This window comes from Meriones unguiculatus, chromosome 20, assembly GCF_030254825.1.
Source record: "Meriones unguiculatus strain TT.TT164.6M chromosome 20, Bangor_MerUng_6.1, whole genome shotgun sequence".
NCBI lineage: Eukaryota > Metazoa > Chordata > Mammalia > Rodentia > Muridae > Meriones > Meriones unguiculatus.
Window position 1 is genome coordinate 34,693,683 of NC_083367.1, and position 26,453 is coordinate 34,720,135.

The window sequence follows — 26,453 nt, forward strand, 5'->3', positions numbered from 1 at the left end:
ACCAGTTGACATTCCCACCAGCGATGGAGGAGGGTTCCCCTTTCTCCATAGCCTCTCCAACATGCGTTATCTCTTGAGTTTTTCATCTTGGCCATTCTGATGGGTGTAAGGTGAAATCTCAGGGTCGTTTTGATTTGCATCTCTCTGATGGCTAGGGATGTTGAACACCTCCTTATGTGTTTCTCTGCCATTCTATATTCTTCTACAGAGAATTATCTGTTTAGCTCCATACCCCATTTTTTAATTTGGTTACTTGGATTATTGCCTTTTAACTTCTTTAGTTCTTTATATATTCCAGATATCAGCCCTCTGTCAGATGTTGGATTGGTGAAGATCCTTTCCCAATCTGTAGGCTGTTGTTTTGTTCTAATGATAGTGTCTTTTGCTTTACAGAAGCTTTTCAGTTTCATCAGGTCCTATTTATTGATTGTTGCTTTTAGGGCTGATAGATTGTATTCTTAAAGTGTAAACTAGATGCTTTCCTCCTCAAGCTGCTTTTCATCATGGTTTTTTCACAGCATAGACTGAAACTAGAATAAGAGACAAATCCCTGATACTAAACCATGCTTTCTGGAGATTTCTCCACCTTTCAAGAACTCCATGAATGGGGGAGGAAGCCTTTATTTGTGGCCTTTGGGTGACATTCTGAATCTAAAATATGAAAAGCTCACTAGTGATTATTTAACCTTGGTGTTTTGAGTTGCAAATACAAGCCATTCTGGGTTGGTATGAATATGTATCTTGTCTTGCTGCTGGTGACTCTGTGCACACGCACACACATGAATGCATGAGTATGTGGTGCTATGCATCATCCACTAATAAGATTTAGAACACCTATTCTGCCAAGTTGTTCTTATTAACAAATGCAATAGGTGATGTAATAATAAGATTAGGACTATATTTTATGATTCCCCACACTTTGTTGCAGGACATTCAGAGGGAATCACACTGAGTCTACGCTGTAAGTTTCCTTCCTGCTGGCTAGCTTTCTTAGTGTCAACTGGTGCTTTGTAAGTTGCTGGGGAGAAAAGTCATCAGCAGTCCTACCCAGTTGTGGATCTGATGGGCCACTCCGACTTTCCTAGCAAGGTATGCCCATTGGTGTCATAATGACATGAATGCCGTGGGGGAAACAAATGTTTTCGGATTGGATTTGTAGTCAGCTCTATAGGAGCAATCTCATGCCTGCTATTGTAGATCTGGTAAGAACACCTGTGTATGACAAAGTCCTAGGCTCTAGCTGAACATCTATTACCGTTGTTTTGCTAAGTGGACATATCATTGAACAGCCTTCTGGATACTTATGCTCATACTCATAGATCAGTTCTGCTGTCAGCCTTTCTCAGAGGAACTTTTCAATATGCAGCAGTTAATACAGAGGCTCACAACTGGTCAGTGTGTTGTCCTTGGCCTTAAATGGGACATCTATGTAACTTCCGGCCCTAAGGCTCAGGGGATATTTCAGAAGACTGGGTGAAAAGAGCATCAGAGCTGGAGGTTGGAGAGGACTTCTTTAAGACAGTGTCTTCTGGACATGGCATACCCACTGCACTTGGGAACTCACGGAAGTTGTGGGCATTTGTATAAGAGCTGCACAAAACTGGACTCGTATTGATTTAATCCTGCATGGCACAGGTGCTCATGAGGCCCTATCCGTTCCTGAGCGTTTATGAGATGTAAAGGGGGTAGTGTAATTTTCTTCAGTGGTGTAGCTACTGACACATTACCCATATTTCTGAAAACAACTCCTCTCCAAAGATGCTTATGCAAGCGAATGTGGGTCAATAGGAAACCAAAAGACATCAAAATAGCAGGAAGTTGTTTGGTCAAAGGGTTCCAGTGGGAAAGGGTACAGAGAAGAGAAGGGAAAGTGGCATGAAACAGTATATACATAATGCCATTGTCAAGTAATAAAAAAACCAATTTTTATATTAAAAAGCAAAGAACTCGTTTTCAGAGCTGGAGAGAAACGTCTGTTTCCCTGGAAACACTAGATCGGGCAGGAGAACTATTGAGTGAGTCTGGCTAATCTGAGAAGTGTATCTGATACGAGAATACAATACAAGTTCTGTTTCTTTTTAAACTCCCCACTGGTTTTCAAACAAAACCCTAGGTTTCCACAGCAAATGCCACCAGCATTCCTTTTTTTTAAAGACACAAATTTCTGTTAATCTTTGAGTTTTATTTTTGTACAATGTATTAGATCAGATTCACCCCTACAATTCCACCTCTACAGTCTCTTTCTTCTTTTAATAAAGTTGATTTCAAAATTATTTTACGTGCATAGTGTTTTCTTGCATGTATGTCTGTGAATCACAGGTGTGCAGTGGCCACGGAGGTAGGAAGAGGGCATCAGGTCCTGTGGAACTGGACTTACAGAAGGTTGCGAGCCATCATGTTGGTGATGGAAATTGAACGTGGGTCCTCTGTAAGAACAGCCAGTGGCCTTAACCACCATCCCACCTCTCCAGTTCTAACCCCCCCCAAAACAAAACACCAAGTCCGCTTTTTGTTGTTCATATTCTCATGGATATTGGGCCAGCCTCTGGAGCATGCCCACAACCTTAAAGACAACTGACTCCCCCTCTCCAGTTCCCAGAAGCCAGATGTCCATAGCTCTTTAGCTAGGGGGTGAGGGCTCAAGAGCCTACTTCCTGGCTGTCATGTGGCATTTCTTGAGTAAGGCACTTAACTACCATGCCGTGAATTGTTAATTTCTTCTCTGTCACATAATGAAGGACCATCTTCACAGGCAGGTAAGGATGATTGGTAAGCAGCAGGTGCTCAATAGTTGTGGCTGCTGTACGAAAAAAAAAAGTTTTCCCACATTTCAACACCATCTACCCTCCAGTTGATACTTGTTTAGTCTGGCTTCCTTTGTTTTGCCTTTATTGATCTCCTCTTCCAGTACAGGGTTAGGAAAGGACGGGTACCAGTCTCCTCCAGGATTCACCCCTCCCCCGGGTGCGTCAGCGAGCTGACGTCAGGCGCAGCGGGGCGTTTCCCGTCAGGCCCGCCCCGCAGACCCTGAAGTGGCTGTTGTTCACGTCGGGGGTCCGCCTGAGCTCTGCTGGTACCGACGGACTTCAGGCATCGAAGTCGATTCAGCCGATTCCTGGTCTCCAACCCCGGAGCCTGGACTTCCCTCACGTCACCACTCAGCCCCGGCCCCGCCCCCCGGCGCTGGCTGTGGTTTCCTAGGGAACGACGCTGGGCGTCGGCCGTGATTGGGCCGTGTCGCGCGTGCGCAGTGCGCTATGGTGGTGGCGACCCCGCGGAGGGTCCCAAGGTTTGACTGCTGCGCAGGATGGCCCATTTCTCCAGCGAGGATGAGGTGATGCTGCAGGCGATGCTCCGCCAGCTGTTCCAGAGCGTGAAGGAGAAAATCACCGGCGCTCCCTCCTTGGAGTGCGCAGAAGAGATCCTCTTGAGGCTGGAGGAAACTGACGAAAATTTCCACAAGTAAAGTCGAGTTTAAGTTTTTAAGCAAACAAACCACTGGTCCAGGAAAGGCGAAAGTGATCTAGATAGAGATTCATTTGAATTTTGGTAAAATAGCTAATTGATGTTCCCTCCCCCCCATTTGTCCCAGTGCAGGATTTATTTTTCTTTCTCTCTCTCTCTTTTTTTTTTAAAGCTGATTTTTCTGGAGCCTCTTCTGCCTGTATGTTCTTTGCTGTCTCAGCAGTTTAAGAACATCAGTTGTAAATCTGAAATATTAACCGTTTAAAGTGATTCCTTTCACAATCCCCAAAAGTAGTGTCCGCCCTCTCCCTCCCATCCCTGGTTTTTCGTCTGTTACTTCACTGTCTGCTGTAGGTAGCCATTCAATACTGCAAGGGACTCCCATACTGAAGCAGGTCTAGGTGCCTGTGAAGAGGTAGGCCGCCTATGCAAATGCCCTGCGTACACTGATAGGAGCCAGGACGTCCAGCATGGAGGAATACAGAGAAAGGAAGTTGTTAAGAGCTACCTGAAGGACCTTTAACAGTGTAAACGCTTCTTAGAGATATATATGCTTCTTTGGAGTTTGTTTATATAATGAGTTAAGCCTCTCAGCTTCAAAGGCTATTTGCAGGTGCCCCGTTTATGGTTAGTTGTAGCTTTTTAAAAGCAAATGCTTGCCTTTCGTTTGGTCTCACATTTTTCTTGTGATGTTGCTTTTGTATTCATTCTGGTGCACGGGATGGAACCCAGAGCTTCATGCGTGATGGGAAGCGTTTAGTTACTTTTATTGACTTCTGGATATCCCGAAGTTCACTTTTTCTAGAAATGAGCATTAGGGAGTCCTTCAGTGCTTTAATGTTCTATGTAAAAGGCCATGCCTACTTGCAGATTTTTTTTTTTTAAGTTTTCTCAGATTCTCAAGGGAATTTTAAAAAGATATAGAAAGAGTCACTGTAGAGTTTCTAACTTAATAATCATGATTTTTGAGAACTGCTTGCTGTGTTGCCCAGACTAGCCTGGAAGTTCCTGTTCTACTTCAGTGTCCCAAGTGGTGGGCGTTTCTGTCACCATGCCCAGCTTGATTTTTTTTTTTAAGTTTATGATTGTGCTTATGGTTTCCTTTGTCTTCGCTTATTATCATATTAAGTCGTTGCTAATCAAAATTATTGGATGATACTATTATTTAGATATACTCGCAGTCATTTTTTTTGGTCACAGGTTTGTTACATAAAAAGCACAATAAAACGTTTGCCACATTATGTCAAATATGTCAAATAAAAGTGGACATATTACATATCTATTTGTTTAGTGTTTTTTTTTTTTTTGTGATAGGATCTCACAATGTAGCCCTGACTGGCCTGGAACTTGCTATGTAGACAAGGCTAGTCTGAAACTCAGAGATCCACTTGTATCTGCCTCTGAAATGCGAGTATGGCAGGTGTACACCACCACACATGACACATTTGTGGTTTAAAAATAGTAAGTAATATTTTGGAATTTTCCAATTTTATCTAGATTTTCAAGCTAATTTACATATTTTTGTTAACATTCACATTAATATTCACAAGGTGTGCTGTTACATCTCCCTTTTTTTTCATTTCACGTTTTAAAAAAGCTTATTTGGTTACCGAGTTTCTGGGATAGTAAGAAGATGGTGTTGGAGACAGTTGAGTTAGGGAGTAATGCAATTTGTGACATAATGAACCAAAATGGGGGTAAATGAGGTCATTGTGGGGGAGAAACTAGTATAAGCAATACCATCCTAGAGAAGATTTGTCACATGGAGATTCCTGCCTGCCCTTTCCTCCAACAATCTCTATTGTTTCTCTCTCTAAGCTGTAAATCTGTGTTCTCCTTTCGTCTTTTAATATAGCAGAAGATACTCTAGGCCTCTAGAAGGGGAGAGAGTACTTATTTTATGTGCATATATATCATATATGATAACTTAATATCATATGTGGTAATGTTTTATAATGTACATGATATTTTATAATTATATACATGGCGTTGTGAAGTGTAGGTTTTGGTTTTCTGTAGTTTGCATCAGCATTCTGAGACAGTCACAAGTTTATCGCAGAAGAGCAATCACTGAGTTTTCTTGGGAAATGTAGGTAATAACGCTGGAGAAGGAACTGTGGGCACATGATACTCAACTTAGTAATATTTTCCTATGTAAAAGAAAGGTTTTTGTTACTGGAGGAAACAATGAGACTTATGGCTGTGTGCTTTGAGCTGCTTCTGAGATGTGGTGGCTTCCAGGTGTTTTTCCTTTTGACCAAAACAACAACAATAAACAAAACAACAACAACAAAAAACAACCCCCCAAACAAAACAGAACAAAGCAAAACACCTATATACTAGGTTCAGATGTCCATCTTTGAGGACATTAAAAAATTTTTTTTCTATACCTTTTTTGGTCTTTTAACACTGGGCTCCACCTTCAGCTACAGGAGGGTGTGTTAAATAGTTAGTTTCTGGTGTGACTGAAAGGAAGTTTTAAACTGTTTTGCAAGAAAAAATTACCAAAGCAGAAGGAAACACTATGCAGTGAATTGTTTCTAATTAGGATTCTCACTTTCATTCAGCAATGTGACTGCACTGTACCAAGGCCAGTTGGTCAGGCGTTTTACTTAAGTAGGAAGATTGCTCAGTCTAACTTGCATGGTGCTGTGCACCTCTAATCCCCGGATTTAGGAGGCTGATGCAGGGAGATTTTGAGTTTGAGTCTAGCCTAGCTTCAAAGAGAAACCCTGCTTCCCTGTCTTCACTCTCCAGATAAATAAGACAAAAGATTTAGGGGCTGGAGGTGCTTTTGCCAACAGTTGTTATTTAATGACAAGGCAAAAAAAAAAAAAAAAAAAAAAAAATCATGACAGCTTACAGGCCTTTGTGTGCTCAATTTCCTGGATCCAATTAATAAGTGAGATGGTGATATTTACTACATTTTATTTCTATGTTTGTTTCAGCTATGAATTTGTGAAATACCTTAGGCAGCACATATGTAACACGTTGGGGTCTATGATTGAAGAAGAAATGGAAAAATCCACATCTGATCAGAATCAGGATGAGGAACCTGGTTATGACACCATTGTACAGCATGTGACCAAAAGAACCCAGGAATCCAAAGAGTGAGTATGACCAGAACATTGTATATGCTCTTTATAATACATACATCTCCTCAGCCTGTAGGACCTCTAACGTCCCCTTTACACGGGCTCCTTCTGGCTTCCTGACCTCTGCCGATACTCCAAGTCACGATCACAGATCTAAAAATTAAATTCTAGGATCTACATATGAGAAAGAACATATGATATTTTCCTTGCTAGGTCTGAGCTACATCACTTAATATAGTATTTTCCAGTTTCATTTCCCTGGAAATTTTTTCTTTTTTTATAGATGAATAAGATTCCTTTGCATATACTTATCACAGTTGTATTATCTATTCATCAGTTGGTAGACATCTAGGCTGATTCAACTTCCTTGCTGTTGTGAATAGAGCAGCAATGAATATGGACGTGCAAATATCTCTGTAATTGAATATAGAGTCTTTTGGATATATGCCCAGAAATTGCATGGCTGGAGTATACAATTTTTAGCTTTTTGAGGGCTTTTGACACTGATCTCTACAGTGCATGCACCATTTTACATTCCTGGTGGGTAAATGTTCCTCTTCCCCCACATTGTCACCAATACTTGTCATTTGATTTCTTGATGATAGTCATTCTGACAGGTGAGATGGAATTTCAAATTAGCATTATCTTCCATTTCACTTCTAGCTGACAATGTTGAGCAATTTAAAGTATTTATTAGACATTTGAATTTTTATCTTTTGAGAACTCTTTGTTTGGGTTCATGGCTCCTGTTTGTTAGTTTTCTTGGACTCAGTTGTATGTTTTGATATTTACTTTTTTTGTGTTCTTTATGTACTCTAAATGCTAATCCTCTGTAGGATATGTAGCTGACAGAGGTTTTTCTCCCATTATGTAGGCCGTCACTTCACTGTGTTGTCAGTTTCTTATCCTTTGCATTTCTTGAAATCTCATTTGTAGCTATTGGCCTGGAGTTGACTTCTGTGCAGACAGAGATATAATCATTTAGTTTCATTCTGCTAACTGTCGAAATTTAGTTTTTCCGGCCCTCTTTGAAAATGCTGTCTTTTCTCTAGTGTGTAAACTTTGTAAAAGTTTCGTCGTATTCCTACCTTTCCTATTTTATGTGCTAGTTTGAGGAGCAATTGTGTTATTTCTTCTTCAAAGGTGTTATGAAATTCATCCATGGATCAATCCATTTGAGGCTGGACTTTTCTTTAGTTGGGATATTTTAAATCACTGTTTCAACCTCACTACTTATTATAGGACTATTTAAATGGTTTGCCTCATCTTGGTTTAATTTTGTAGGTCACATGCATTTAGAAATTTATCTACTCCTTTTATCTAATTTTAATAGGTGATGTTTTCAAGGTAAAACCTAACAACTTGAGTCTTCTCTTTCTTTTGTTTAGTTTGGCTAAGGGTTTGTTAACCTTACATATCTTTTCAAAGAACCAACTCTGCGTTAGCTATTGATTTCTGCCCAGGTCTTTTAAAAATATGTTTTATTAACTGCTTGAGAATTTCCTACATGCATATGATGTATTTTTCTCATATTTACCCACACTTATCCCAGATACACCCCTCTCATCCTTCCACCCTTTCAACTTGTTTCTGTTTTTAGTTTGTAACCTCATTGAGTACAGTTAGAACTGCCCATATGTGAGTGTGAGGCCACTCACCAGAGCATGGTGGACCTACTAACTGGGGGTCACAGGTTTAAAGAAAATTGTTTTTCTTCTAGAAGCTATTAGCCGTCAGTACTTCTGTAGCTAGTAGTAGGGGCTAGTGAGCACCTCTTTCCCCTGATCATAATTCCCGGTTTGGCTAGTTTTATTTTATGTTTTTTCAGGATTGTAAAGTATGTAATTAAGTTTTTTTTTTTTTTTTTTTTTTAGATCTCTATTATTTACTAACAGAAGTACTTAGAACTATACACTTCTGTATTAAGACTTTTTTAAATTAAAATTTTATTTTTTATATTGATTATAGCTTATTCACTCTGTATCCCAGCTGTAGACCCCTCCCTTGCCCCTCCCAATCTCACCCTTCCTCCCTCATCTTCTGTATCAAGACTTTTTCAATTGTATGGCCTAGATTGTGTGTGTTTATGTTGTATATTCATTTTCACTTGATTTTAGGAATTTTCTTTTAATTTCCATCTTGACTTCTTTTTTTTAAATTAATTTTTTTATTTTTTTTTACATTAATTACATTTTATTCCATTTGTATCCAAGCTGTAACCCCCTTCCTCATTCCCTCCCAATCCCATCCTCCCTCTCTCATCTCCTCCCATAGCCCTCTCCAAGTCCACTGATAGGGGAGGTCCTGTCTTGACTTCTTTAAAGCCCATCTATCATTCTGTGATTTGTCGTCTGTTCTCCATGAATTGGTGTATATTTTCCTGTTTTTATTGCTTTTGGTTGGTTTGTGGTCATATTCCATTGTTATCAGATAGAATACAAGGAATGGTTTAATTTTCCTGTGTTTGTTGAGACTTGCTTTGTACCCTAATATGTTATCTATTTTGGAAAAAGTTCTGGTGGCTGCTGAGAAGATTGTATTCTCTACAGCATTTGGATCAAATGTTCTGAAGATACCTGTCGAGTCCATGTGTGCCATCTTTGATCTGTGATATAATCTAGTTCATTTTTACTGTTCTTGTTGCTATTGGCCTGTCTGTTGATGAGAGTGGACTGTTGAAATCACCTATTACTGTTGTGCGGGGCTAAATCTGCAACCTCATAGCTAAGAGGATTTATTTCACTAGACTGAGTGTATCTCTGTTCTGGGAATGGATGTTTGAAGTTATAGTGTCCGCTAATGGATTGTTCCCTTCACCAGGAGGAAGTGACATGCCTGTCTTTCCTATTAGTTTTTCTTTGATGTCTGTTTTGTTTGACATTTAGAACAGAGATGTTTGCTTGTTTCCTAGGTCCATTTGCTTACACACCTGTTTCCATACTTTTACTCTAGGTTCTTCTGCCTTTTGTGCTGAGATGGTTTTCCTGTAGGCAGCAGGTTGATGCTCCTCATTGTTGATTCATTCTATGGCTTTTTGCTTTTTGCTTAGAGAATTGAGACCATAAATATTACTAAAAGGTGTGTATTGATTTCTGCCATTCTGTAGTGTTGGCTTTTCCTCTTCCTCATTGTTCAACTATTATTCTAGTCTTGTTTATTCTGTGGCTAGCGCATAATTTTTCTTTTTCTTCAATTAGAAGGGTTCCTTTACGTGTTTTCTATAGAAATGTCTTAGAGGTCACAACATTTTTTTTAGCCTATTTTTGTCATAGAAGAATTTTATTTTTCTGTCACTTATGACAAACAGCTTTGCTTAGTATAGGAATTTGGGTTGGCAATTGTCTTTGAGAACTTAAAGTACATCTGTCCAGAGCCTTCTTGATTTAAAGTTTTAGCTGATATTTGTTGTTGTTCTGATGGACTTGTCTTTGCGATTTGGTGCTTTTCTTTTGTTACATTCAGTAGTTTCTTTGCTCTATATGTTTAATGTTCAAACTATAACATGATGATGAGATGTTCTCTTTTCATCTTGTTTATTTCAGTATCCTAAATTCACACCATGTCTGTGTGAGTTAGCACATCTTTTCCTAATTCTGGGGATTCTTTTTTTTTTTCTGTAATTTTTTTTTTTTTAGATTTTTTTATTGTTTATTATTATTAGTTACACTTTATTAACTCTGTATCCCAGCTGTATCCCGCCCCCCATTTCCTCCCAATCTTACCATCCCTCCCTCAGCCTCTCCCTACCCCTTTCCAAGTCCACGGTTTGGGGAGGACCTACTCCCCTCTCCTCTGGCCCTGTTTTATCAGGTATCCTCAGGACTGGCTGCAAAGCCCCCCCTCCCCCGTGCTACCTAGCAGGACTGCTCCTCCCTTGGGAGGTGGGGAGGTCAAAGAGCCTGCCAATGAGTTCCCGCCAGAGACAGTCCCTGCTCCCCTACCATGGGAAACCAATTGGTTATCGAGCTACCACAAGCTTCCTCTGAGCAGAGGTTCTAGGTTATATCCATACATGGTCCTTGGTTGGAGAAACAGTTTCAGAAAAAAAACCTGTGCCTAGATATATTTGGTCCTTGTGGGGCTCCTATCCCCTGACCATCACACCAACTCCCCTTCTGCGGAAGGTTTGGTCAGAGTCTTAGTATCTGTTTTAAAACGCTGCTTGGTAGGGTCTTTCAGAAGCCTTCTGCAGTAGACTCCTGTCATACATCCAATGCACATCTCATTTGTCTTTCTAAGTGAGGATTGATCATCTTACCTCGTGTCTGCTTTCTTATTTATCTTCTTTAGGTGTATAGACTTCATTATGTTTATCATATCTTGTAGGTCTATATAAGCGAGTATATACCATGTTTGTCTTTCTTCTTTTCTGAGACTTCACTCAGAATGATCTTTCCTACATCCCACCATTTGCCTGCAAAATTCATGATTTCTTCATTTTTGATTGCTGAGTAGTATTCTATTGTGTAAAAATACCACAATTTCTATATCCATTCCTCCATTGATGGACATCTGGGTTGTTTCCAGGTTCTGGCTATTACAAATAAAGCTGCCACAAACATGGTTGAGCAAATGTCCTTGTTCTGTACTTGAGCAAACTTTGGGTATATACCTAGCAGTAGTATGGCTGGGTCCTGAGGAAGCATTATTCCTAATTGTCTGAGTAAGCATCAGATTCCAAAGTGGTTGTATCAGTTTACATTCCCACCAGCAGTGGAGGAGGGTTCCCCCTTCTCCACAACCTCTCCAGCATGTGTTGTCACTTGAGTTTTTCATCTTGGTCATTCTGATGGGTATAAGGTGAAATCTCAGGGTCGTTTTGATTTGCATTTTGTATGTATGTACAATAAGAATTTTCTCATTTTATATCTATCATCTGTAAATTAGGTCTTTTCAGAGTGTCATGCATATCTTGCAATTCTTACTGAACCTGTTATTTTATAATTTTCCTTGTTTGATTGCTGCAGTTTCTCACCTCTGTGTTCTAGCTCAGATATTCTGTCCTCTCCTTGATCTATGCTATTTGTGGGACAGTGCTTTTTATTTGATTTATTAGCTCTTCCATTTTTAGCATTTTAGCTTTCATTTTTATTTAGTATTTCTATCTCTTTGCTGAATTTCTCTCTGATATTTTGCTTTTCCTTTATTTCATTCAGTTGTTTGTATTCTCAATCTGGAACTATTTTCTTCTTTGGACACACATGTGTACATATGTGTTTGTGATCATTCCTTTGATTTCCTTTCTGTGACTGCTTCTCACTCTCACTACACACCATCACTGCTGTTATTTCTGAGCTTAATTTGTTGTTTGCATCAGCCATATTTTTTTTTTCAGTTTAAGTATTTGACATTTACGTAGTAGAATTGAGTGTCTAGTTCAGAAAATATTTGCTCAGCACCAGAGCTCAGTGTGCCTGGTTGAAACTCTTACGTTTTTCTCTAAGTAGGACAGGAACTGCAGCAGCAGCCATGCCTGTTTGATATTTCCACTATTTAAATGTTGTGCTGGACAATTAATACTAGGCACCCCCTTGTCTTTAATACTGGTGGGGGATAAATATCCAACAACAATAGGGAGTTTAGAAAGATTTTAGTTAATACGATTAGGTTTGGGAGGGAAGTAGGGTAGGTAAGGATAAGGATTAAGTATTGGATTGACTTTGAAAAGAAAAACAGTAAGGTGGGTAATTCGGTATGCAGGAGAAGTTGGGCTGCTGGTAGGGTCCATAGCCTTCAGAGATAGTTATAACTGTGGGAGGTTATGATTAAAAAGTAAAAAGAGTGGGGGCTAGATTGGAGGAAAGAAGAGGTAGGAATACACGTGGGAGTGTGGGGGGGGGCGTATCTGAAGGATAAACTGGGTGGAGAAATATAAAGAGGACTCCCCTAACTTAACTGTGCAATATATGAGCAACAGCAAAACCATATACAAAATGGAAATTAAATAGCACAAAATAAGGAGTAGAAAGAGTGAATTGCTGACACATCAGTGCTTAGTTGAATGGCAAGGTCCTCAGATCCCTCTTGTTCCATATGGTGCTGTGTGGCAGAAGGGAGAGTTGGAGATCTTCTTTCTGCAGCCTCAGTGTTCTGGGGTTTCTGGTAATTCCCTTGGATCCTAGCACTTTTGCAGGCCAGGTATGTTAGGAGCACACTTCCTCCAGGTTCTGCTGCTCCCTCCACAATAATACTGCCTTAGGATTTCTTGACAGTACCCCTAAGCTGTGTCCCTCGTGTTCTACAGAGCAGTGGTTCTCAGCCTGTTCATCACAACCCCTCAGCCAGTCAGACCTTTCACCAGGGTCACATATTAGACATCCTGCATATCAGATATTTACTTAACGATTCATAGCAGTAGCAAAATTACAGTTTTGAAGTAGCAACAAAGTAATTTTGTGGTTGGGGTCACCACAACATGAGGAACTGTTTTAAAGCGTCACAATACTAGGAAGGTTGATAAGGACTGCTTTAGAGTAAACATAGGGATCTACGTATTCCACAGGGCTGGCCACCAGCTCTCTGCACACTCTCCTCACCCGTTTGCCACCTCATTTCTCATACTTCTCCTACCACGCTGGTCTTGCTCTTTCCTAAACAGTCAAGTAGGCACATCTCCCAGGAATACCCTCAGTTTGCCTTGCTGGGTGGAGTGCTCTCTCCCTAGATTATATGACTTAACATTCAGTTTGGGGGCATCTTAGTCCACTGTCTTATTTTCAAGGCTTTAACCAAGGCTTACACCAGTAACCTCTCCCTGTTCCTGTTGTTTTCCTATTTTGCTTTATTTTCCTTTCAGCTCTTTTGTCAGGAAAAAAGGATAAAATCTATTATCTATTATCTCCTTATTTCAGTGTTTCCTCCCTAGGATGGTATTCTATAAAGATACATTTTTACCTGATTTCTTTCTAATTCTTTATCATAATGCCTAGGGAGTACTTTGTATATTGTAGATGCTTAATAGATATTTGTTAATAAAATTAAAGTGTTTTATTTACCATTACAGTCAGTTCTGTGTTACAAAATTACAATTCTTTAAATGTTGTTTATTCTCTAACAGTCTTAGAAGTGTGGCCTCCAATGTGGCAGAATTAGGAGGTCATAGAGCCCTGAAGAGAGGGTAAATACAAGAAAATTAGGTCATTGAAGACAGATGTCTCAGAGGGGATTAAGGCAGTTCTTGTACTCTAATAAGTTCTAGTAAGAGAGTGAGCAAGATTGCATGCTCACCATGGAGAAAGCAATGGAGTTGTTATAAAATAAGACTGTCCCTTCCTTTCCCACTGGCTCTGATCTTGTCATATTGTACCTTTCTCAAACGGTCTTGTTATTTGTGCACCGTTTTCCATGAAGTCTTGACCAGAGCTGCACAGAAACTGGTTCAAGCTTGTTACACCTCAAACTATAAGATACACTTCTTTATTAATATACCTAAGCTCAAGTTTAGTTTTAGCAAAAGAAAACAGTCTGATGCCAAAAGTGTCTTTAGCAGTAACTCTCACCTCTTTTTCCTTTATATGTCCAGTACTGTTCATACATTGAATGAGCAACTACAACATAATATACTGTAAAGATGAATAAGATATTTTCCACCCTTCACTAATCTATAGTGTAAAGAGTAGAGTTGGACACTGCTCTGAAATGGAAACTAAACAGTTTCAGTTCACTGTGATAAGTGCTATGATGTATGGAAAAGGCTGTATGGAAATACCAAGGAAGAAATATATTAGGAAAAATATGTAATGAATAACTATAACAAAGAAGCATCAGAACACAAGCTCCAAAGAAATGAATTTTCCTTCAGGAGCACATGTGTGGTGAATGGGTGGTGGGTCTGTTCAGTGTCCTCATCCAGGGTCTCAGGTTCCCTTCATTGTCTTACTCTGCCATCTCTTACAGCATGGATGGCAAGTGCTTCTTATAAAGGGACATATAATAAGCATTTTAGGATTGACCAACTATATGTTTTATCAACAGTGTGAAAACAGCCAAAAATAATATATAATGGAAAGAATATGCCTATGTTTCAGTAAAATTTTATCTAATGGAAAGTCAGTTTAGGTCAATAAAATAACATCTTAGCTGCTTTCTATTGCTGTGAAAAATTCCATTCACTAGGAACCATGGATTCAAATACATGAACCTACTGTGGGTCCTTTTGATGGAAACTATCACAGATAATAATATTTGCCAACTGCAGAGTCAGAGATATTAGAATTTGTACTTGAGTATTTATTATATACTGCATTGTAAAGCATTAAGTCTAATTTATTTATTTTTTTATAATTTTTTAAATTTATTTTAATTTTTATTAATTACACTTTATTCACTTTGTATCCCCCCTGTAGCTCCCTCTCTTCTCCCCTCCCAAGTCCACTGATAGGGGACATCCTCCTCTACTTCCTTCTGATCGTAGTCTCTCAGGTCTTTTTAAATTAAATATAAAAAGTTAGTCTGGACATGAGTTCTTTTGTGAAAAGTAATATATGTTGTTGTTACTCGTTGGGAAAAAAGGCACTGTATAGATATTAATAGGGATTTCAAACTATTAACATATGGAGTAAAGCCCATGAGTTAAATTTTCTTAAAAATATAGGAATTTTTTTCTCTATATTTATTAAAAATTTAGAGAACCATATTTCTTAAAATATAGAGAAAATAAAAGAGTTCTGTCAATCTTTGGACAATATTTTAATACCTAGTAGTCTGTTTTTAGCAGCTTATTCCAAAAACAATACTAAAATTTGTCAGACAGCAGAAGCCTTTTAATGATTAGTGCAGAGTTTTATATGACACTATTAGGAAATTACTTAAAAACATCTGTGGGCAAGCTATTTAAATTTTTCTACTTTAGTTCATCCATGCATAACATTTAAAACTAATAACTACTTCACAAAAACTTAAAAGGACTTAATGAAGGTTTGTCTTGGTGCTTTTTGAACTGTGGATGACAGATTTTAAGTTGTACAGAGTTATCCCTTAAAAGTAATTTTTTATAGTTCTTGAGAAATTACTTAGAGCTCATGGGGCAACAGAACATTTTTATTGTAATAATTACAAGCCATCTCACTAATTAAACATTTTGATGTTTATTTCTTCAATATTGGCACATAGAAGATCTTCCTTTTAGGTGTTTTACATTATTTAATGAATTTGGAAACATTTAGGCAGATTTTCATTGTTAATCTGATTTTCATTTTTGGTGCTTTTTATTTCCCTAGTTTTTATTTGAATATTTCTTTAAACCATTATAGTTGGCTATGGGTAGCATCCATAGTGTGTATCTGCTTCCATTTGCTTTCTAAAAGCTATAGTAGCTGCTTTTGCATTCCAGTTCAATGAGCTATGTAGATTTTTAAATGATCACTGCTCTTATTTTCCCTTCTGACCATTTTCATGGTAGTTCCTGTAGAAGAATTCATGGTAGTCTTTAAAAATATTTCTGCTAGAAACAGTTATATTCAAATGGAAATTGGAGATCTTCTAGGGTTCAATAATCCTCATGTTTTACTCTTTACACTTTTTTATTAATTAACAAATTGTCTGTCTGACTGTCCTCCTTTTGCTTCCTCTGTCCTTCTCCTCTTTTGTCTCCTCCTTTCTTTTCTTCCCTCTCTCCCTCTTTCATTCTCTTCTTCCCTCCATCCATCTCTCCCTTCTTTCCTCCCTCATCCTTTCTTCTTTCTTCGTTTCAAGCAAGCTTGAACTAAATCTTTCTGTCTCCCTCTGGAGGGCTAGAATTAAAGGCACACGACATCCAGCTAAATCTCCAGACTGTAAATGTAAAAGGAATGGAGACAACATGATGCACATGTGAACACACCTAATTACAAAGATGCTGAGAGCATAGCTTTGCTACTGTCCAATCACTGTAGAAGAAGAGAACTGCTCTTTGTTTGTTTGTTTGAGATACGGGTCTCACTATGTAGCACTGGCTGGCCCAGAACTTGCTTTATAGGCCAGGCTAGCGTTGAAATTACAGAGATATACTTCTCTGTGCTTCTTGGGTGCTGGGATTAAAGGGTTGTGCCACCATGCCTTAATGGTTACCAGGGCACTTTCCTTCTTCCCTCCTTCCTTCTGATAGGGCATTCCTGTGCAGCTCAGTCCATCCTTGAACTCACCACGGAGCACAGGCTGGTTCCAAGGGACCCATCTCCCTTTCCATCCTTGGAGGTTCTGTGAACACATCAGGCAAAACACCCAAACACATGAAATAGTATGCCTTAAAAATTAAGTTTTCTCTTTTGGAGACATTTGTAGACTTGTAATGTTGAGGAAATCTAGAATTTTTCCAGTTTTAAGTCTTATTCCAGGAAGCCTTTTCCTGCTACCACTAATAACTGGTTCTGTGGCTTTTCTTTGAAAGCACCAACCAACTACTTTACTTAGATCCTGAGAAAATGTAGAATGTCTCAGTTGGGGCTATGGGTGCCTGTATACATGAGTAGATATGAAGAAATGAAGAATGGAAGGTGGAGAAGAGACAGAAATGAGACAAGGGACAGAAAGGAACTGTAATGTAGCCTGGCTTTTGAAAGTATGGCAATCATTGTGTTGCTAGTAACAGGAATATATGTCCCTGGGACAGCTTGACTTAGAACTGTGCTAATTTGTACCACATTATTTCATATTTCTAGTGAAAAACTGTAAGGAATAATATGCTTTTGGATTTTTTTGTTTTTTGAAACAGGGTTTCTCTGTACACTCCTGGCATTTCACTAGCCTGTTTTTCCATTTTTTATGAAGCAGAAACTTAGATTTTCCTTGTTAGCATTATATTCTTTTTTTTTTTGTTTTTTCATAGAACAATTTAGTCCAGTGTCTTGAGTTGATTTATTAAGTCTACATTGACTTTAAAGGTATAAGGAAATGATGTACTCCCTGAAGAACATCATGATGGTGGTGGTAGAGTCCATGATCAACAAGTTTGAAGAAGATGAGACACGAAGTCAGGACAGGCAGAGGAGAATGCAGAACGAGAAGAGTAGCAGCTGCTGCACAGACAATTGCTCTGATAGTGACTCCTCCTTCAACCAGGTGGGCTGTCCCCGTCATAGTCATGGTGTCTCCTCCTTCAATCAGGGGGGCTGTCTATGTCATAGTCATGGTGTTTCCTCCTTCAGTCAGGAGGGCTGTCAATGTTATAGGCATGGTGACTCCTCCTTCAATCAGGTGGGTTATTTCATAGTTATGTCTTAAGACAATGCTTAATAATCCCTAGCTTAAATGTGTGCTTTCACGAACATTTTTTTTCCAATTTGAAGACGCAGAAAAAAAGAAAACAAAACATTAAAGTGACCTATTAGGATTTAGGTCATGAAATGCTATATTATGTTGTTTAATGAATAATTATATCTCAGATGATTCTTAAGTGGAAAATTATGTTTTGAATAAAAAGTAATAAGGATTGAAAAAAAATCTTAAGTTTTAGTTGAAACAGTGTATTGTCAGTTTTTACCAAAGTTTAACTAATTTATAGATGACATATAGAGATAAAATATTTATGAATTTTGTGCATTTTCTGGGATGAAAGTGGTTGTAAATTGTCAGTTTCAAACATTAAAGTTTTTAAATGTAAAAGAGTTTGAGGTTAGTTAGTCAGGTGTGATTACTCAAAACTCCCTTGTTCTGTGGAGACTAAAGCAGGAGGATTGTGAGTTTGGGGCTACCTGCCTTATATATCAAGACCCTGTCTTAGAAACAAACAAACAAACAAACAAACAAAAAACAACTGAAAAATCTGAGGTTGTGACAGTTTGAAATGTCAGCTTGACATAACCTTAATTACTTGGGATTGTCTGAATGAGATTTGTAGGTATGTCTGTAGAGGACTGTCTTGAATGCTAGTGTTAGGTGATGCTAGAAGATCCACCCTGCTGTGCACGGTGCCATTCTGTAGGCAGAGGATCCTGGTCTGTGTAAGTGTGGAGATAGTAACCTGAGCACAAGGAAGCATGCATCCTTCCTCCTTTCTGCTCTCGACTCTGTGTGTGATATGACCAACAGTTCAAATCCCTGCTTTGTGACTCCCCTCTGTGATGGACTATAACCTGTAATTGTAAGCTCAAGTGATTTCTCTTCTAAGTTGCTTTATATCAGGATATTTTGTCACACCAACAGAAAATGGGATAGAGATCGTTCCTTTCCTCTAACCAGAACATAAGTAGAAATACTTGTCATTTGATTACAGGTGAACTAGGAAAAAGATAGGTTTAAGATTAGATTAATCCTAATAGAAGACAACGGAAACCAGCTGGACATGTGCCAGGAGCCCCCTGACAGACTTCTGCCCAAACACTGTCAGTCTGTCTGTCTGCCTGCTTGTGATGATTTTGTTTTTGAGATTTCCAGAACTGAAAAGCAACTCTTGGTCTGTAGGATCAGCTCTGCATCATTTGTCAACAAACTTCCACCTGCGAAAAGCCTCCCTGGCCATTTTGCCATGGAGACAGATTGCTTCTTTGCTTGTCTCGGGGCCTGGGCTTTACTTCTAGCACCACAGAGAAAGAAGGGCATAATCACAAAGTATCTTTCAAAACTTGACTCGAGGAGTTTGGCTAAGACACGAAAAGTAGATGCACAGTGACCACAGTTGGGACTGCAATGTTGCATGGTGGTGACTGTGAAAGTGGTCACTGCAGACCTATATTGCTGTGCTTAATCGCCATTACATCACTGGTCAGGAGAGACCGTGTCAAGCAGTAAACCCCACAAGTCAGACTGACTGATAGGGACTGGGAGGTTCCCACATTATAGCCTGTAATAATCTCTTGATGGGCACTTGGGAAAAAGACAACCCTACTGCATCCTTGGCCTTAGCTTAACTGATTGACCAAGCATCTTCAGAAATTAAAAGACAGAAACCTTCATCTTAGGACTCAGGAGCTCACCACTGAATGCTATTACTTATTTAATGAACCCTTTTAATACACTGAAACACAAGAGAAGAAGAAAAAGGAAACATTGTTAATATATCTACCCAGATGAAAGTATTCTGGTCTACTTGAGCTTAATCTAGTAGGTAGGATTTCATCAGTTGCTAATTCCAAAACGGTAAGTTAGTTTTAGTGATTAGAAGAATAACAGAACTTTCAGGTTTTGAGTAAATGAAGTCATAATTTCAGATTATCTTTGTATTTAAATTTTGTTTTGTTTGGATTCTTGAGATGAAACTGTGCCTTCAGATCTGTGGCTTCCTTTGGGATGTACACAGGCAATACTTAAATATCTAGCATCTTCCTTATGAGTATAACTGTTTCAGAAGAGTTTAATTGAGTTGCAAGTGAACTCTGTTCATGAAGTCATTATGGGATGCCTGGATTTTCTGAAACAAGTATACTGTTAGAGCATCCAGATAGCTCTTTCAGACTCGCTCGCAGAGGTGTGTGGGTATGTCTTTGCTGAGTAAAGAGATGCTTTAATAGGTAGCTGATCCAGTTCAGGATCACTCTGAAAAGGATCTGTCCCCAGTATTCCCTAACTATCAGCTGCAGTGTTTTCTTTCATGACTGTGAGGCTGATGTGACCAGTGGGAGGACCACAGAGTAGCTCCCTGCCCTGGTCCATCCAGTGTGTATATGTCGGGGACTGCATGTTGACTTGCAAATCAGTGCCAACAACAGGCCAAGGAAACGATGATCTTTGCTGCTGGTGCTTGCAGAACTTAGAAGTATCTCTTTCTCAGGGGCTAGGATCAGAGGCTCATCATTTGACTATAAAACCTCTGTCTGTGAGAAGCTATTTACTAGTCTGAAGTCTTTTAAGACTAGCTTGTACCTTGGCATCAGCCAGCTCACTGTAGTAGAGCTGTTTCTAATACTCACTGCTTGCTGCTGGACACTGGGTTCTTTGTTATGGTGGCAAGAAGAGGGACTCTTTGCCTTGTAACAACTCCACTGAATACTGTCATTCTCATTGATACTTCAAAATCAGTACTTGCTCTGGGCTGAAAACAATGTATCTGGATTTTTCTTTTCTATAATTAAAATTTCTAACATGAGTAATGGGTTTCATTATGACGTTTTCGTATACTTATATCATTATACTTTGCTTTTATTCACATTCACCCCCATCTTCTACTCTCTTAGCCTTCTCTATGTCTTTCTCTTGCTTGTCCCTTCCATTCTTCCACTTCCATCACCTTCGTGCACGTACACATTACATCTAGATTTTGTAAATGCAAGTGTGGCATTTATCATTCCAATCTGGCCTATCTTTCTTAACACAATGACCTTCAGCACTATGCACTTTCTTCAGTGTTTATTTATTTATTCTTTATAGCTGAATAAAATTCCATTATACATATATATGTAATATATAAAAATATGTATGATATATACAGATATATACATATATATAAATATATACATATAAATATACATATATAAATATATATACATATAAATATACATATACATATACATATATATATATATATATAATGGCATTTTATTCAGCCAGATTCGGAATGACAAATGCCACACATTACATTTGTATACACACACACACACACACACTAATTTCTTTTATCCATTAATCTTTTAATAGACATCCAATGTGATGCCATTTCTTAGTTATTAAAATAGAGCAACGATAAGCATTCATGTACAAATATCTCTAAAGTTCTTGAATATATAATATACCTAGAAGTGGTATAGTTGGGACATATCATAGTTTCATTTTCAGTTTTTTCAGGGACATCGATATGGATTTCCATAGTGGCTGCTTTCATTTACATTTCTACCAGCTATGTAAAGGATCTCTTTCCCCATAACCTCAACAGCCTTTGTTTCTTTGATTGTAACTATTCTGATTGGGTTAACCATACAATGGCTCAAAGTAGTTTTAAATTGTATTTTTATGACAGCTAAGGATATTGAACATTATTTATAATGTTTATTTGCCATTTATATTTCTTTTATTGAGAACTATTTATTTGGTTTATTTACTCATTTATTGATTGGGTGATTTTGTGTGTGTTTAATTTTTCACTTAAATTAATTTCAGACATTAATCCCCTGTTTAATGCATAAATGACAGATTGTCTCACATCCTGTAGGTCATTTATTCATTCTGAAGATCGTATTTTTATGAATACAACATTACTGTTGTATTTCGTTACTGTTTGTAACTTGAAATATTGTAACTTGATCATATCTGGATTAATCTGGATTTAATCTCTTACTTAAAAAATGAAGACTATTATTAGTATAGGAAATTTGGAGACATTGAAGAATAAACAAGGGAAAATACTTTTTACCATAATTTTGAGCAGAGCAATGGAAGAGTTTTATGTCGGGTCATTTCCTGCTGGGAAATTAGGATGCTTCCTCCAATATATATTAAGATTTCACAATTAATGCTCTTTCTCTTCTGCCGTCTTCTCCGCCCCCCTTCCTATTTAACATAGTACAGATCAAGTGTTATAATGCTGTGTACTGGGCTAGCTGTTTTCTTAAAGGAACTCTAACCCAGGAGGCACAGTTTATATGAAGAAGGTGTTGTATAGTAATTGTCGCCTTTTGCTCTTACATTGTTACCTGCTTAAAGAATTAGCTTCTTCTTCACTTAATAAGAAAGTTCTCTTGCTGATGAGCCATCCTTTGTTTCTTGTGGCAGGCAGAGTAATTGTCCTCTGTAAGATGTCCATGTGATAATTGTTAGAACCTCTGACCGAGGGACCTGGGGCAGTTAGGGCTTACTGATGTTATTATACCATCTTCATGTTGAAAAGTGCACCGGGTTCCTCAGCACTAGGGTTTAGGTGAGAAAAGCCCAAGCTGCTCAAGGTAGAGACTGTGCTGTCCAGTCTTTCAGGGCTGTTGGACTAATGTGACTGCTGGTTTGAAGATGAAGTAGGCCACGGCCAGGAAACTCAGGCTCCAGGAGCTGAAAAATACAAGATAATGGTTTCTTTTTTTCTGGGAACAGCTTAAGCTTTATTTATTGCTTGGATTTGAGTTCTTCCAGTTAGAAATTTGTAATTTTCTTCCTATACTAGGCACATTGCCTTTTTCCCATTTTTCAGAATATGGGCTATCAATTATCCTAATGTATTATTATTATTTTCCCACAACCCCTCAGAATTTAATATCTCAACCTTAGCCCCCTTTCTGGCCTTTTCTAAAATCCCTGAGACTCTGCAGTGAGTCTCAGCTGAGTCTGCAGTGAGTCTTCATGGTGAGGATTCCATGAAGACATGGGGATTGCAGTCACAGTTTTTAGCCTCATCAGAACAGTAAGGTTAGTTGTAGCACAGCTGAAATGTGGTAGATACCTCCATCAGTGGTTGTTGTAGTTGATAAGAGTTTATTGTTTTCTGATTGTTGTGTAAGCAGAGAAAAACAGGAGCCCAAAATCTTAAAGATACAGAGGTGAAAGAGGAAGATGGTTGAGACTTTTTTTTTTTAAATTTTTCTTATTAGTTACATTTTGTTAACTCTGTGTCCCAGCTGTATCCCACTCCCTCATTCCCTCCCCAATCCCTCCCTCCCTCATCTCCTCCCTGCCCCTTTCCAAATTCACTGATAGAGGAGGACCTCCTCCCCTTTCATATGACTCTTTTTTTGTCAAGTATCTTCAGGACTGGCTGCAAAGTCCTCCTCTGTGGCCTAGCAGAACTGCTCCTCCCTTGGGAGGTGGGGAGGTCAAAGAGCCAGCCATTGAGTTCCTGTTAGAGATAGTCCTTCTTCCCCTTACTATGGGAAACCAGTTGGTTACTGAGCTATCATGGGCTACATTCGAGCAGAGGTTCTAGGTTATATCCACTCATGATCTTTGGTTGAGTGTCAGTCTCAGAAAAGACCCTGTGCCCAGATATATTTGAGAGTAATAGTATTGTCCGTTCTGAGGGGGAAAATAGTTCGGAAGAAAACCTGGGTATGCTTGTGTTTACCTTTTTGCTTGGTTTGATATTATTTCCTCTGAGGAGACAATTTTGACCAGAAACTTAAAGTAATTACTTTGATTAACCATGCTATTATTATTTTTTAATGAATACTTCAGCGCTTCATAACTTAAAATGTTAATAGACTTTATAATTTTTAAATGTAGCAAATGTGCAATTTTTTTTCAGTTTGTGTTTTTTAAATTTTTTATTAATTACACTTTATTCATTTTGTATCCCCCCATAAGCCCCTCCCTCCTCCCCTCCCGATCCCACCCTCCCTCCCCTTTCTGCATGCATGCCCCTCCCCAAGTCCACTGATAGGGGAGGTTCTCCTCTCCTTTCTGATCTTAGTCTATCAGTTCTCATCAAAAGTGGCTGCATTGTCCTCTACTGTGGCCTGGTAAGGCTGCTCCCCCCTCAGGGGGAGGTGATCAAAGAGTAGGCCAATCAGATTATGTCAGAGGCAGTCCCACTTCCCATTACTATGTAACCCACTTGGACACTGAACTGCCATATCTGTGCAGGGGTTCTAGGTTATCTCCATGAATATTCCTTGGTTGGAGTATGAGTCTCTGGGAAGTTCCCTGTGTTCAAATTTTCTTGTTCTGTTGCTCTCCTTGTGGAGACCCTGTCCTCTCCAGCTCTTACTATTTCCCTCTTCTTACATAAAATTCCATTCACTCTGTCCGACAATTGGCCATCAGGCTCAGCATCTGCTTTGATAGTCTGCAGGGCAGAGGCTTTCAGAGGCCCTCTGTGGTAGGTTCCTAGTTTGTTTCCTGTTTTCTTCTTCTGGCTTTCAGAGGCCCTCTGTAGCCGGTTCCTAGGTTGTTTCCTGTTTTCTTTTTCTTCTGATGTCATCCTCTTTGCCTTTCAGGATGGGGATTGAGCAGTTTTAGTTAGGAAATCTTGAAATTTGCAGGTAAATGGTGGGACCTGGAAAGGATCATCCTGAGTGAGTTGTCCCAGAAGCAAATAGACACACACGGTATATACTCAGTCATATAGACATACAACATAGGACAAACCCACTAAAATCTGTGCATCTAAAGAAACTAAGCAAGAGAGAGGACCCTAACTAAAACTCAATTTTTTTTTATCAGTGTAACTAAATCACCTAGGAAATTTTAGAGTAAGCTTAAGATTTGAAAACAATAAAATATTTTTTCTTTGTTTTGAAATTACTTTATATTTATTCAATGTTTATTCAAAGTTAATGCATAATTAAAAAATTTTAAATGTACTAAAATTCCGAAAAGCCATTCCAGGTGAGCCTAATTCTGAATCTATCTTGAATTAAGTAAAACTGAAATAATCCATGGTTGTGCACTGCTGAATTTAGACCTTGACTTCCGATCTCTTCTGTGCTTCAGCTTTCTTTTTGAATTAAAAAAAAAAAAAGATGTTTATTTTGTGTGGTTGAGTGTTTTACCAGTGTCCTAGCTATGATTTCTCATGCTGTGATAAAACACCATGACCAAAAGCAACTTGGGGAGGAAAGAGTTTACTTCAGCTTACAACTTTCCAGTCATACTTAATTAGTGAGGGAAGTCAAGGCAAGAGACCTAGAGGTAGGAGCTGAAACCGAAGCTGTGGAGCAATGCAGTTTACTGGCTTGCTCAGCCCCCTCTCATGTTCAAAGCTGTCCACTTGCCTAGAAGTGGCATGCCCATAATGGGCTGGGCCCTTCCACATCAACCCCCAATTAAGAAAATGCCCTGCAGATTTGCCCGAAAGCACCTACTTGAAAGTGGTGAGGGCCACAATGGGCAGGGCTAATGCCTTAAGCAGGTAACAACATAAGCTCGGGTAAGCACAGCCGAGGACAGTCACTCTAAAGCACTATAAATATGTGAAAACAGTTCTGGCCATCTTTTGTTCTTGCTTTTCTCTTTTATACTATGCTTAGAAATGGTGTTAAGTTTCTGCCTTATAAATATGTCTCAATTCCTTTTGGAAGCTCTGTATGTTGTTATGGTCACATCTGTTACCAGCAACAGATGCATATGATTTCTCAGACCAAACCATAGATACTGCTTAACACCCTCAGGAGTTTTGCATCCATGAAGTATTTAGACCCACAGAAAATCCAGCAAATATGTGCTGAAGTGAAGACTTTCCATGCTCAACTTAGGTATGCTCTAGTTAGTTACTGTGACTACTTATGTTTATCCAGTGATAAACAATAATACAAAAAACAGATCTTAACATAATACAGGCCAGCTTGAAGTCAGGCACTAGACTTACCTGAATGGTATAAAAAATTCATTTAATTTTTATTTTCATAAGAAACATGGCTGTGCTTGGGAAAACAAAGGAGGTTTATAGAGTTGAGAGCAGATTGAGACTTTGCTGTGTTTCTTCTTTTTTTCTTGTATGCTTTTGTTATGTGTGTATGTGCTTGTGAGTGTGCACACTCATGTGTACTTTGCATGTGCAGTACTGGAAATTGAGTCCAGAGTCTTTCATGTGCTAGGAATGTGCTGTACTACTGCCCTTAACCTCTATCCCAAGGGTATATTTTTCTAATACACTTTGTAAAGTGGGAAAAAAGACTGATACAGTGGGATTGAGAGGGGTATTAACTATTTGGTGTGTGTTCTCATTTAAAAGCTGTGTATTCTGCAACTACTATGTATACTATGTTGCTTAAGCCAGAAAAAGTGCAAATATTAATCACACGTGGTTAAAAAGAGCTGTGAAGTAGAAAAGGGCCATAGCCATTCAGTAGAGCTGCCTTGACAACTCATCTCAAAGAACTGCAGAGAAACATATTTCAGAATGGGAATGGAGAAAAGCTTTGAATCAATGGAACATGTGTTATATATGAGATTCTGTTGGTACTTTATATGTAAGACTGGAAGAAGGTTTTATAGGGGTAGTTTGGAATGGTTGATGAGGGCCAGATTGTGAGGGGAAGGCAAAGGTTATGCTTTAATCATTAATTATAGATTCTAGCTATAAAACTGGAATGTGGAGTAAATATTTGAGACAAAGTATACTCT

The 26,453-nt window shown here is 38.7% G+C and overlaps 1 protein-coding gene across 1 annotated transcript in view; it reads left to right on the top strand.

The window, feature by feature from the left end:
* Positions 1-3,047: 3,047 nt before the first annotated feature.
* Positions 3,048-26,453, top strand: part of Tbc1d32 (TBC1 domain family member 32) — a 223,224-nt gene continuing 199,818 nt past the window's right edge. Inside the window, exons 1-3 of the mRNA XM_060373683.1 lie at positions 3,048-3,462; positions 6,414-6,575; positions 17,420-17,597. Of these exons, the coding sequence (XP_060229666.1) occupies positions 3,308-3,462; positions 6,414-6,575; positions 17,420-17,597 (495 nt within the window). The 5' untranslated portion in view covers positions 3,048-3,307. The remainder of the gene's footprint in view (positions 3,463-6,413; positions 6,576-17,419; positions 17,598-26,453) is intronic.